The 13314-nt window shown below is 51.6% G+C and overlaps 1 protein-coding gene across 1 annotated transcript; it reads right to left on the reverse strand.

Annotated features, from left to right (window-relative positions):
* Nucleotides 1-271: 271 nt before the first annotated feature.
* Nucleotides 272-12755, reverse strand: pcf11 (PCF11 cleavage and polyadenylation factor subunit). Its single transcript, XM_056595066.1, has 16 exons — nucleotides 12387-12755; nucleotides 10338-10463; nucleotides 9780-9965; nucleotides 9294-9503; nucleotides 8189-9168; nucleotides 7378-7552; nucleotides 6841-7258; nucleotides 6017-6178; nucleotides 4166-5478; nucleotides 3573-3768; nucleotides 3149-3263; nucleotides 2494-2677; nucleotides 1769-1924; nucleotides 1541-1633; nucleotides 1399-1434; nucleotides 272-732 (listed from the first exon to the last, which is right to left on the reverse strand). Exons 1-16 carry the CDS (start codon nucleotides 12630-12632, stop codon nucleotides 499-501), a joined length of 4830 nt encoding a protein of 1609 aa, XP_056451041.1. The 5' UTR covers nucleotides 12633-12755; the 3' UTR covers nucleotides 272-498.
* Between the last annotated feature and the right edge of the window lie 559 nt (nucleotides 12756-13314).

Consider the following 13314-nt stretch of genomic DNA (forward strand, 5'->3'; position numbering starts at 1 on the left):
AGACGTTAATTTTTTACTTAAATACATTTCAGCTGTGGTCCACAAAAAAAAAATACAGACTGCGATTTTTATTATTTTGCCTCTGCAAAACTACACCATGTGGGAAAAATGTCCATCTGAGTTTTTCTGTGTATTCATTTACCATGAATACCACCATTTACCATTTAACGTGAAATCAACATCAACACAAATACCAAAAAAATATTTTAATTCATAAATAAAATTCTGTACATACATTTCCAACCCCCCCCCCCCCCCCACAAGCCCCCCTTCTCCCAAAAAAAACAAATTCCTACAATAAACTTCGCAGTTCACAGATTTGAACCTGAAATTTGACAGGTGGAATCCAAATACAAAAATGTATTCAAATGACGGCGATCTGAAGGCCCAGCCTCAGCGGTGAATAAAAAAATATCTTTCCTTATAAAAAAAGAAAAAAGAGACTGAGAAACAGCAGCAGTGTGTAATGTCGAACCGAGGAATTCCCCGACGCACTTCCTACGAAACCGCACTCGGAGTGACGTCCTCCGTCATAGTCGGAGCCTCCGCTTTCACATCGTCAACCTCACCGCCGCCGCCGCCTTCAGCCTCCGGTTCCTGCTTGACGGACGCGACCGCGCAGGAAGTGCCAGCCTCGTCTTCCTCCCCGGGCTCCGTCTTTATGAAGGCACTGAGGGGGTGCTCGGTGAGAACCTTGTTGGGGGACGGGGTGGTGTCCAGGAACGAGGACGTCTGTCGGACGGAAGGAGGGGGCAGCGGTGTCAACGGGGGTTGGCATACATCAACCGTGGGTAACTCGTTCTTTGTTAAAATGCGCACGTCCTGTCGTGTCCTGGGCGAGTTGGCCAGTGGGTTCTTAAGGTTGGGCGGTTACTGGTTTTACGGGTGTGGTGGACGAGTTAATACCGTTTAAGTTTATGTAAACCAAGCGTACCGGCATTTGGCATTATGAGACGTTCTGGCAAATGGAACTGTAGCCCATTGCTCAACATAACTTAGTACTTTAGAAATGGGCAACGTATATATACAAATAATATGTTTAGATACAGTGCTACACAGTGATGTCATACATAACGACTCAAACCGTTATCTTCATCTACCTTGTGTTGTGTGTGTGTTGCCTCAACTCATTATGTTCAACTATGTACCACATAATTACCGGTATGAGAAGGTATTTGACTCGTTACCAAACTGGTTTGAAAAATGAAACACCGGTCCAACGAAAAGTTTGACTTTCCCACCCACAAAGCTTTAATCATCAGTGAGAAGATAACCCTAATGACTTTAATTACTAGACATGCAATCATTATTCAATCATTATTCATGCAAATAAACCCGTCAAACTGATTTTCGAATATTGGATCGTTAGGGATAATTATCCCTTAAAAGGTTACTTACATTCTTGTAATCCTCGAAACACGAAGGATGATATGTCTGCGAAAGAAAGAAAGAAAAAAATCATCAAAATGCATTTCATGACAAGGTCACCTAAACAAGGAGGTTCACCTTCAACAGTTAGGTAGTGGAGCGCTGGTTTTACCTTCCCCTCCACGCGGAGGGCGTCTCTCAGGTGCCACTCCTCCTCCTCTTCCTCCCAGTACATCTCAAACGCCTCCTGGCAGATCTCACACGACTGGACATGAAATAAAAAAGAAACGCACCCAGTCAGAAAGACACAGGGCGGTCTACACAACGTGACCACGACACACTTTCCCATGAGGCACGTCTAAGGCCCCGTATAAGCGTTTCCCCCCCCCTGCCGTCTCACCTCTCCGACCACGTCGGCCGTGGCCCGGACGCTCCGGTACTCATGCTCTTTGGCGGCCTCCTGGGTCTTCTGGACCACCTCCTCGTTCACCTTCTCAAAGAACAGGCTCTTTGCTCGCTCCTCCAGGTCCGCGATCTCCTCGAACTCGATCCAGTCCTGAGGACGCCAGCGGGAGAGCTTTACTCATGCACCTCGACGCCCGCGTTAGGGCTCGATCTTGATTCAGACCAGTGTGTGTGTTCGTGTATGTTCCCCAGTGTCCGTGTACCCCCCGTGTCCGTGTACCCCCCGTGTCCGTGCACCCCCGTGTCCGTGTACCCCCGTGTCCGTGTACCCCCCGTGTCCGTGTACCCCCCGTGTCCGTGTACCCCCCGTGTCCGTGTACCCCCCGTGTCCGTGTACCCCCCGTGTCCGTGTACCCCCCGTGTCCGTGTACCCCCGTGTCCGTGTACCCCCGTGTCCGTGTACCCCCGTGTCCGTGTACCCCCGTGTCCGTGTACCCCCCGTGTCCGTGTACCCCCCGTGTCCGTGTACCCCCCGTGTCCGTGTACCCCCCGTGTCCGTGTACCCCCCGTGTCCGTGTACCCCCGTGTGTGCGTGTACGTTGATAAGTTAGTTTGTGTGTCCGTCTTTTTGTGTCCCTGTGTGTGCTCGTTCGTGTGTGTGCGTGCGTTGGTGAGTCAGTTTGTGTGCGTGCGTGTGTTCCTGTGCGCGCTCCTCCGTACCGTCAGCGTGTAGTACCACCGGCGGTGGGTGACCTTGCGGCTGACGTCCTTCTCCGAGCGGTTCAGGCGGTAGTGCCAGTCCAGGTGGTCGGCGTAGACGTCCGTCTGGGAGGAGGTGAAGCGCATGCCGCAGGAGTAGCACTGGATGCCCGTGAAGAGCTTCGTCACCACGCTCTCATAGCGCCTGTGGGGAAAGAGAACCCGTACAGGCTTGAACACATCCAGGGTGTGGTGTGACGGTGTGACGTTTTGCAAGATGTTCATCACTTTGGTTGGCGTTAGTTGTCGGATATGATCAAAGAATTGTACAACACTATTGTGTCGTAATTGACACGCGATAATCTGGTTCGCCTTGGTCACCTAGTCATGGCCAGGGTACGCGCCAAAGCAGTAGCCAGCCAGACGAAGCAAGGTTTTGAAAGTATCAAGCCGAAAACTAGAGAGTTCAGCGACGGCTTCTAAAATAAATCACCTACTCTAGCTTAAATCACCATCGACCTCCCTAGAGAAAGCTCTCTACATCCAGCAGACATCCCTAATCCCCTGCTCCCCAACCAACAGCCTACCCAGAACCATGGTCTCCCCCTCCACACGAGAACAGCTCCCCTGTGCCATGTGGTACGCGCAGCGGGGAGAACAAAGTGGAAGCACTCACTGTTTCATGGTGTCGATGAGGAAGCCGGTGAGGTCTGGGACGTCGTCATCGATCTCCTGCTCATCTTCCTCTTCCTCCTCGGGCCCTGGGGCCACTGGAGGCACAGGAGGAAGCTCTGGAAGAAGGACACAATCACCTCAGCAACACAGCGACAAAAAGGTGTGGATTAACAATCTACCGTCCTACACGCGCGCACACACACACACGCACACCACCCTCAAGCAACTTAGTCGGGGCTCTAGCGGTGAGTATACCACAAAACATATGCTATCTGTGCTGTTAAAATGTATGTCGTTCGTAGCTCTGGCCAAAACGATGGCCGTCTTAAATTGACGCGCGAGTCCGTATTAGAGCCCAGTTCTGACTTGCGGTATGAGTGTGGTGAGACAGACAAACAGACAGACAGACATGTAGAGGCGCTCACCTTTCCCAGCCGCTTTGCTATCTTCCGGCTGTACGGGGGCGGCGCCGGCGATGATGCCGGTGGAGATGAGTTTGGACAGGAGGTCGTTGACGTCCACCTGGCCAAAGTGGCTCTCCGGGGCGCCGAACTGGGCGCCGGGCTGGCCGAAAGGCCCTGGGGTCTGGGGGTGGAAGGGCTGAGCGGACATCATGTTCCCCTGCAGAACGGGAGAGACGGTCGGTCAAACCCACAGAGAAACACAAGCACCCTGCTGCACGTCAGGCCTCCTCATGCACCCACGGTGTGCACTAGGGATCGACCCATATGGATTTTTTAGGGCCGGTACAGATTTCTTTTTCATCAACCGTAGCCGATGACCGATACCGATTTTCTTGAGGCCGATATTTGGAGCCGATACTGCTTTTGCTCCCTCAATTTACATCATAAAAATTACACAATGATGATAACAAATGTTACTAGCTCAATTAAAAAAAAGGAACATTTATTGAACCGTCTGTAAATCATGCCTGGAAAAAATTACACTAAATCGGTGATATATCGCGACTGTACACCCTATATCGGCGAGCACCTGGATTAGAGCACAAAGTTCTTACCGGCTGGTGCATGTTGCCAGCGGGCCCCGCGGGGTTGTAGAACTGGGGCCCGCCGGCCTGGTTGAAGGGCCCCGGCTGCATGTTGAAGTTCCCCCCGCCCTGGGGCAGGCCCTGCTGGGCCGGGAAGGGGATCGGCCCGCCGGGGAACTGCGGCCCGTCGGGGAAGCAGTGGTTGGCCATGTTGAAGTTCTGCTGCTGGGGGCCCGCGCTGTCGCACCCTTGGGGCCCCACGGGCCTCAGCTGGGGCTGCATCTGGGGGCCGAACCTCTGCGGGCCGTCGAAGCGGGGGTGTCCCTGGTCGTACATCGGCCCGGGCCCGTCGAAGCGCATCTGGCCGGGTCCGTCGAAGCGCATGGGGCCCATCTGGTTCTGGGGCCCGTCGAAACGCATCTGGGGCCGCTGCTGGAAGCCCATGGGCCCGGGGCCGCCGCCGCCGCCTGGTCCCATGCCGTCGAACCTCTGCGGCCCGTCAAAGTGCGGCATGGGCCCCTGTCCGTCGAACCTCCCCTGGGGGTGCGGACCCATGGGCCCGTCAAAGCGGCCGGGGCCCTGCGGACGCGGCGGCCCGTCGAACCGCCCCATGCCCTCCCCTCCTCCCCCTCCTCCTCTCATTGGGCCGTGGGGGCCGGGCGGGCCGTCGTAGCGACCCTGTCCGTCAAACCGCTCCCCCATGTTGTGCGGCAGGGGCCCCCCGCTCTCGAAGCGGCCGTCGTAACAGCCGGGCTCGTCGTAGCGCCCGGGGTCGTCGTAGCGACCCGGTCGAGGGGGCCCGTCGTAGCGCCCCGGCGGGTGGGGGCCGGCGGGTTGGGGCCTGGGGGGGCCCTTCATCGGGCCGTCGTACCGCGGGGCGTGGTAGCCCCCGTCGTGGGGAGGCGTGTGTCCCGGGGAGGCGGCGTGCTGGCGGGCCACGGCGAGGGGTCCACCCGGGGGGAGGGGCTTCAGGATGGGCCTGGGGGGAGGGGCAGGGTGGCGGGGGAGGTGGGCGGCGGCCGGGTCCAGGAGGAGCGGCCCGTCGTCCGAGTGCACGCTGTTGGGGCTCTCGAAGCGGGGCACGGGGCTCGACCCCACCGGCTCCGCCTGGGGGAGGGGCGAGAGGCGCTCGCGCTCGAACGCCGGAGCCGGGAGGGCCCGCGCCGGCGCCTCGGCCCCCGCCGGGCTGGGGCAGTTCCTGAGGACCACCGTGGAGGAGGCGGGGAGGCGCTCAGGCCTGCGGGGGTCCAGGTGGGGGGCGAACTTCCGGGCGGGGGCGTCGTAGCCGCTCTTGTGCTCTTCCCGCTGCCTCTCGGTGAGCGGGGAGGTCCACTCTCGCTCGCCTACAACGACAAAGTGAACAAGGACTGAGCAGAGCTCTTTATCGAACCCAACGTCCTCCTAATGATTGCATCTTTGGCCGAACGATTTTGGGACATAATCAAGACGTGATTAATTCGATCAATAATGAGAGGGCTTAAGCTCCTTTCCTTACGTTCTGTATCATTCACTAAACAAGCAATAAATCCTTCTATAGTATGACCAACACAACGTTGGTGGCAGTCAACATTTAAACTGCCCTTTCCTTTAGGCCAGACCTATATGTTGAGCTGAATTGATGCATGAATTGATATTTTAACATCATTAACTATCGAATGGTAAAAGAAAAAGAAATACTTGCTGATCTCCAGTCTGTAAAAGTAACAAACACATTGCAGCCTTCGCGATTTGCGTATCGCGTTCCATTACATCGCGACGTCGGTTTGAATTCGGTTAATCGTTCAGCCCTGATTACATCTCCACGCTGGCCATCCTCCGTCAGGTCAGACAGACCAACCCCGGGGAGACCCTGTTATCAACAGAACCAAGAGTGGGACTTACTGGAGTCCCGGGGATCTGCTCTCCTCCTGAAGCGCAGGCCGGGCAGGGCCTTGAGCGGGGGGAACTCCTTGCCGTGGTTGTACTCCTCGATCATGGGTGCCGGCGGCTGCGGAGGAGGAGGAGGAGGGAGCGGCTCTTCTCGCTCTTTGCTGCGTCTCTCCCCTAGGAGTGCAAACACTACATTAATATCACAGAGCAATCTCCAAATGCATGGGGCCCCAAGGCCCGGTTTGTCCTTAGAGTCAACCCTAGTCTGTAACCACTAGCAACCACGACCTCAGAGTAGGGCTGCTCGATTATGAGAAAAATCATAATCACGATTATTGAAACGATTCTTTTTTAGTTTGAAAACATGTTGTATTTATTCAGAATCTCTCCCAAAAAAAACGTTGTAACTGAGGACTTAAAAAAAATCCACCAAATGGTCAAAGAGAAAATGTTCGAATCTTAAATGATATACAGATATGTATTCAGATATTCTTCCCTTTCAATAAAACATGTAAAAAAAAATATATATACATAAAAATAAACGCGATTATGTTAATTTTGAGTAGTTAACGCTAAAATCGAAATCGAAAATTCGAATAATCGCCCAGCCCTACCTCAGAGTACAACACACAGTCTGAACCGAGCGCAACACCCAATCTGAACCGAGCGCAACACCCAATCTGAACCGAGCGCAACACCCAATCTGAACCGAGCGAAACACCCAATCTGAACCGAGCGAAACACCCAATCTGAACCGAGCGCAACACCCAATCTGAACCGAGCGAAACACCCAATCTGAACCGAGTGCAACGGGCCTGAACCAGGCCTGAACCTACCTGGTCGAATCGGGGGCGAGCGGCTATACTTCCGCGCCAGGGTCCCGGGTCCCCCCTCCGACATCGGCCCCTCGAAGTCTCCGTCCTCGGAGCCCATGTCCCCGTCCCAGTCGTCTCCGCCGGGGGGCCGGCGGTTGACGCGGGTCCGCCGCAGCTTGGACTTGTGCTCGTAGTACGTGAGCTCGGCGTCGTCCATGGGGTCGCGGGCCCGGCCCCGAGGGGACCCGGGTGTGGACAGCAGGGGCTTCTTCTTGGAGGGGAACTGGCCGTGGGGGCCGGAGCCGTCCTCGTTGGGGGCCTCCCAGGAGTCGGAGCGCTGCAGCTTCTCCTCCTGGTACTGGAAGAGCTGGTTGATCTGGTGGGCCACGGCGAGGAACTCATCGTGGCTGATCTCTTTGCTCTCGAATCTCTTGGTGGCCTGTGGATCGCGAGAGTGGAGACCCGGTGAATTAAAAACACCCTTCTCACCACAGGTCTACAGAAACGTGTCGAACGCAGAGCACACGTCGGGACGACGGGGTTGCGTCTCAGACTCACCCTCCTGAGCAGGTCTCCTTTGCTGGCCGAGTTGAGGGCCTCCGGTATCTGGATGTTGGCGTCCACACTGAGGCGGTGTTTGGGGGCCCGCGGCGTGGGGGGCCGGGAGCTGTTGTACGGCTTGTGGCGCTGGGGGCCCGGCTTACCGTGGGGCTCCTCCGAAGGCTTCTGGTTGCTGTGAGGCACGACGAGAACACTTAACCGTTGAACCGAGACTAAACTCTATGAAGCAGGACCTAACAAGTGCGAGTTATTTTTTTAAGTCTTGTGAAATATTGCGAATGTACAATAACCCAGTGTATATTATATCCTGTTAATGGTACGCCTGACGTTTTTCATAATCATGCCATGAAATTCTGGTTGGGATTGCGGTGTTCCTCGTCCCAAAGTGGGCTTCAGAACCACTGCTTTAGTGTTGATTTGCATAAACTACGTTGTTTTGTTTGTCCTCGATTTAAAAAAACGGCAGACATGTAGAACCCGAACCTCGGCGTTAAACCGTGTTAAAGATAACGTCACCGACAAAATAGTATCTCTATATAATACAGAATACCAATACACGGGCATCTCGGCAGATCCCTGTCCCTACTATCAAGTCACATCATGGCTCAAGGTAGATTTCCTGTCAGGAAAAGATAATATTAATAAAAAAAAGTTTTTTATAGCGCTTTTCTAAATACTCAAAAGACGCTTTACAAATAAGAAGGGAATACATACAATCAAACAAACGGGAAAAAAAAAAACACCACCACAACAACAATAGGCAATACATCAAGAGAGCGGGAGATGCACCCATATTCCCGTTACTCACTGTTTGTTCTCCTCCCAGCCGCTCCACGAGCGGTGAGCGTTCTCCTTGGCCTCCATGTGGACCCGCGGGGAGTGGGACTCCCTGCCCTCGCTGTGCCTCTCCTCCGGCGGCCTCTTGCCCCTCTTGGGGTCCGACGGGCTCTTTTTGGGCGGTGCCCGGTCCTCTCGGCCGGGCTTGCCGTGCAGGGCCTCCGCCGTGTGGGACCTCCTCGGCTTGAACGCTTTGTGCGCGGGGCTCGGGGAGGAGGAGGTGCTCCTGGCCCGGCCCTTCGGCGACCTCCTGTCCTTCCTCTTGGGCGAGGAGGAGCGAGACCGGGAGCGCGTGCGCTTCCTGGCGTTGGTGCGCGCGTTGCCGCCACTCTTGAAGTCGGACGCGTCCGTGGAGTCGACCATCTCGTGCTTGCTCAGGGAGCCGTTTGGCAGCTTGCTCTTGGCGGGCCGTGTGGGATCCAACACCCGCGGGTTCTCCTCTTTCTCCTTCTTTTCACCGAATCTCTTCTTCTCTTTTTGGTCGTCCTCCTTGGCCTCGCCGGGCTTTTCACGCGGACGCTTTTGCAGCCTGGGATCCTTCTTGCCCGTCTCTGGAGTCTTGGGGCCGTCGGCCTCAGAGTGCTTGCCCCTGCCCGGCACGCCCTTGGGCATCGGAGAGGGAGACTTTGAGGGAGACTTGGGCTTTTCCTCCGGTGTGCCTTTTTTAGGCATCCTCATCTTTTCCCCCTTGCTGGACTTCTCCGCATGTCGTTTCTCTGGCGTGAGAGACGGACCGTTGCCGTCTTTATTCACAGTCGAGTGTTCTTTAGACGCGGGGGGTCCGCAACGGTTTAACCGGGGGTCTCTGGTGGGCGGCTTGACCTCGACGGGGTTAGGAGCGGTCCACGGTCGGACGGCGGGGGAGGGCTGGATGGTCGCCTTTGGCACTGTGGTGCAAACCGCCGGAACAGAGGGCTGGGGAACCGCGGGAGTCAGGACAAACCCCCCAGCCTGACGACACAGCAACAAGAAAATACTTTAGATCACGGAAAACCACGACAAAGACGTTCGATGTGAAGCAAGACAATCTCTACTTGGCAGTTGGCTAGAGCCACCATCTCTATCTCCACCCCTACCAGCTGGGCTTTGGTCTGTTCGAGCTCCAGCTCAATCTTCTTCTGCTGCAGCTCCAGTAACTGTTTCTGCTTGGCCAGCAGCTGCTGGCGGATGAGCTGCTCCTGAGTCAGGCTGGCCTCGCTGACAGCAGGGGCGGCCGGGGCTGGAGCCGCCACCACAGGAGCAGGCAGCGGCTGGGGCGTTTTGGGCCTCGCCGCGGCATCCTCGGCCTGGAGAGGCGGGTTCAAGACAAGTCAGTACATACGCAAAGTCCAACCAGGCAAAGTGTCCCGTTCAGTATACCTCAAGTGTTGGATCAATACAAATAAAAATGGGTGCCCGTTTCCATGGTGGTCAGCTCGTGTTCCAAAATTGTCATGTGAAATGTTAGAATATTTTTTCCGCAAGAGGCATAGACCTCTGCCTATTGTTACTTACTTTAGCATTCCATAAAAAGGTACAAAGGGTTAGAATAGTTGACATGAATTTTGAGTGGCTTTACACACCTGCTTTAAAAACTTTGGGTTGACATGAATGCTGGCTGGCAGAGGTTTGGCTGGCAGAGGTTTGACTGGCCAGGCAGTGTCCTGAGAGTTGACCCGGAGGTCCAGAGCATATAGCTTTTGCAACGGGAATACATCGTCCCACGTCGAGCGCAACTTGAACAGACTTTTTCTAATGTTCTCATCCACCTACAAAGAGAGGACATAACTTGGTCCACAGCGCTCAGGAAACATTTCAACTACATCAATCACAGCACAAAGTAAATAGTTGACACTAAGTAGGAATTTTAATTAACATATCAGTGGTGATGCATTTTAAGTGTATTTGGGTTAAGGAATACAGGGTTTTAGTGCCAGACATGGTTTTTACAATGTTCAATGCATGTGTTTAAGTGCAATAGTAATACATTAAACCCTCCCATTGCTCTTTTTATTAGTAAAAACGATACATTAAGCAGAATGCAAGAGTCTACACATAAGCAAGCGACAGTGATCAGGAAGGCAGAAGCAGACATCTAGATCACTTTGTGCTTAAGCAAACGAAGGGAATTCAGTGTGTACCTTTTCAAAGACACATATAAATGAAGTGACTAGGTTTTTAGCAAACACTGCAAGGTATTCTCCTCCAACGTTCTTCACTATGGAATCCACTAAGTACAAAACTGGAAGCTTCTCGGACGATGGTGCCTGGAGCAATAGAAAACTCACAAGTTTAGAAAAACAGGTAAAAACAACATTTCAGTACATTGCTATGAGTAATAAGTACTATCACTAATGCTACGGTACAGACAATAAGAATGGGCTGCTTTATGGTGCATCAACTGTGGGGGGGGGGGGGGGGGGCTAGATCATCCTTCATCCACACCCAATTAGAAAGGTAAAAAAAAAAAAGAAATAAAATAGTAATCCAAATACACAGCATCAGGGGGAAAAGTTCACTGCATGGTTCCGCGTTGAGGTCAAGAATAAGACCTTCGGAAAAAAATAGAAGGTCATGAAAAGGGGCAATACATATTTAACGTTCAGGGAATTGTGTTACCGGGAGATTTTAATGAAAAACAAAACATCTCTTCTTGCAAAAGAGAAGGCAGGCAATCTCGCATTTAAAAAAAAATTAAATGTCCGGAACTCTGGCCTCCAAAAAAATATCCACACTTTGAAAATGTCCACAAAAAACAGCAGGAAAAAAAAAAATCCAGTTGACTTCTTCGGTATAAAATTGGGGGATAAAAAATTATTCTGCGTCGTCGTCGAGTCTTTTAAGATATATTTTTTGAGGTTACCTCCAAAGAGGGCTTCCAACCGGAATCCCTCTTTGTACCTTACAATTTTAGTTAATTAGCCAATGAATGGCATTGTTCCATTCCTTTTTTAAGCATCATGTATTTCAAAAAAAAAATGAAAGAAAAGAAACGACCCATTAGAAAAAAGGTATTAGGGATTTTTAAAAGGGGTTTAAGTGCATAGGCAACAAACTGCAGTAAACTCAAGGTTGGTGACACTATTATCAAGAGTACTTGATAATGTAGCAGTTGGCATTGTCCTGACCAGTACTTCATGTTTGTTTTAAAACCACATGACCACAACAAAAGGGACCAAATCCAGTGATTCTGACCATTGAAAGGTGTATACCAGACAAGAAATGGAACCAGAGTCATACCAATAAATACACTGGGAAATAAAAAATGACAAAAAGCACAGTTCATATTTTTTATTACAACAACTTATTTTTTTTAACCATTCATTGACATTTCAATAAATTCAGGGATTAAATTAAGGCAGTTATATGCATGTTGCCTGTATGGTGTATAATTTGCCAGGTGTCAAAACGCACGACTACACTGAAGCTATGTGCTGACTGTGACAACTCTCATAGGAGGGACCTCAAATTATCGAGGGGAGAAAGCTGGCATAAACATGTTATGACAACGGACTCGACGTGAGTACACAGCAACGATATTCCCTGGCCCTAAATACGTTATTATTAATCTATTAATTGTTAGTTGGTAAGTAAATAACCTACGGCGGTGAGGATTAGTTTTTGGCCTCCTAGACTGTTCTGATAAACTGAGTCACTCAACCACCACTAAAATACGTTTAACTCATTGTTAATAATCAACGTTTGACCTCAATAGTAGCCACTACACTCTCCCTTTGTATCACAAGGTGGTGACCTCGCTCACTACTACGCTGTAGGTTTTCACGTCAATTTATTCGAATATAAATATATACACACAAAAGTGTGTGCGCAAATAGTGGTGTGGATCAACCACAAGACTACGTGGTTTCTACTTGAACACAAAGCGAGGACTCTTTCTAAAAAAGGCGGCCTTCGTAACTAAAGCACTAACGTACGCCAAGAGGCCGCGTGGATCCAAGCGCTGTTTACATCGCTATTAACGTGTTTCTGATCTACAAAATTGACAGAAGCAACCACAGCTGCCATTAGTCTAAAAAGATGTGTCTAACGTGAGCTAGTTTCGACCACAAGGAGAGCGGGTTGACATGTCGTGGAGCGTCCGCCATGTTTACCAGCAGACGGGCCTCGCACCATAGACCTATGTTTAAAAAAGGACAGCTTAAATTGGAAAATTCTATATTTATAAAAACCTTGCTGATTTGTGCTTCAATAATTGCGACGATATCCTTGGCGAAGTGTAGGTTCTCCTCGGCCAGGATGGTCAGCATGTTGATGTGGGGCTTGCTGTTGAAAGTTAGGTCTTCGAGCGACGACTGGTACTCTCGGCGGGCGTCTTCCCTCGCCGCGTCGTCGTCACCCATCTTTGAGTTTCGCGGACGGGGAAAATCTAACGGACACGCACCGGTACGCGGACCATGGATCACTAAGCAGTCCATGAACACATTGAGCTAGCTTATTCTTTCTTATTACCGTGTCAAAACGTATCTTTCACGGGATATATACACGACGCAGATTGCGAGCTGTACGGCTTTGTGAAGAGAAGATGGCGACTGAAGCTAGCATGGTGTTACGTCACGCAAATGTCCTTATTTTTCGCGTGACGAACGTACCCAACGATTGGCTGGTTGGGAGGGCTGGTGGGCGGGTTCACTGTGTTCATTGGTACAAACTTTAACCACTGAACACGTCAACCAATCAAATGCGACATATTGCGTAATATTGTACAAAGGGTTCTGTAACCTAAACAACGAATAACCTTTGGAACCAACCAGTTGAGGATTGTCTTTGCGTAGTGATTGTAGAACAGCTAGGGGGCGTTGGTAACCCCCCGTTGACTACCTTAATTGTGTTTCACAAAACAAACACACAGAAACATACGTGATACTTTATTCCAAACAAATCATAATTCTTACGGCATGCAAAATAGTTATTCAAGACAGCAAAATGGTCGCTAAGCAACACAGGCTAGCATAAGCATGAGAGTGGCGGCTAAAAATGAATTATAATGTGGTCAAAGGTGAACGGGTGGAGTATAGGCCAGTACAGGCCGTCGTTTCTTCCCCTAACTCTTAATTGAGATGTTAGAGGGACTCACCTCTCCATTGAACTCCCTCAGCT

The sequence above is a fragment of the Gadus chalcogrammus genome, chromosome 7 (genome assembly GCF_026213295.1).
Source record: "Gadus chalcogrammus isolate NIFS_2021 chromosome 7, NIFS_Gcha_1.0, whole genome shotgun sequence".
Lineage (NCBI taxonomy): Eukaryota > Metazoa > Chordata > Actinopteri > Gadiformes > Gadidae > Gadus > Gadus chalcogrammus.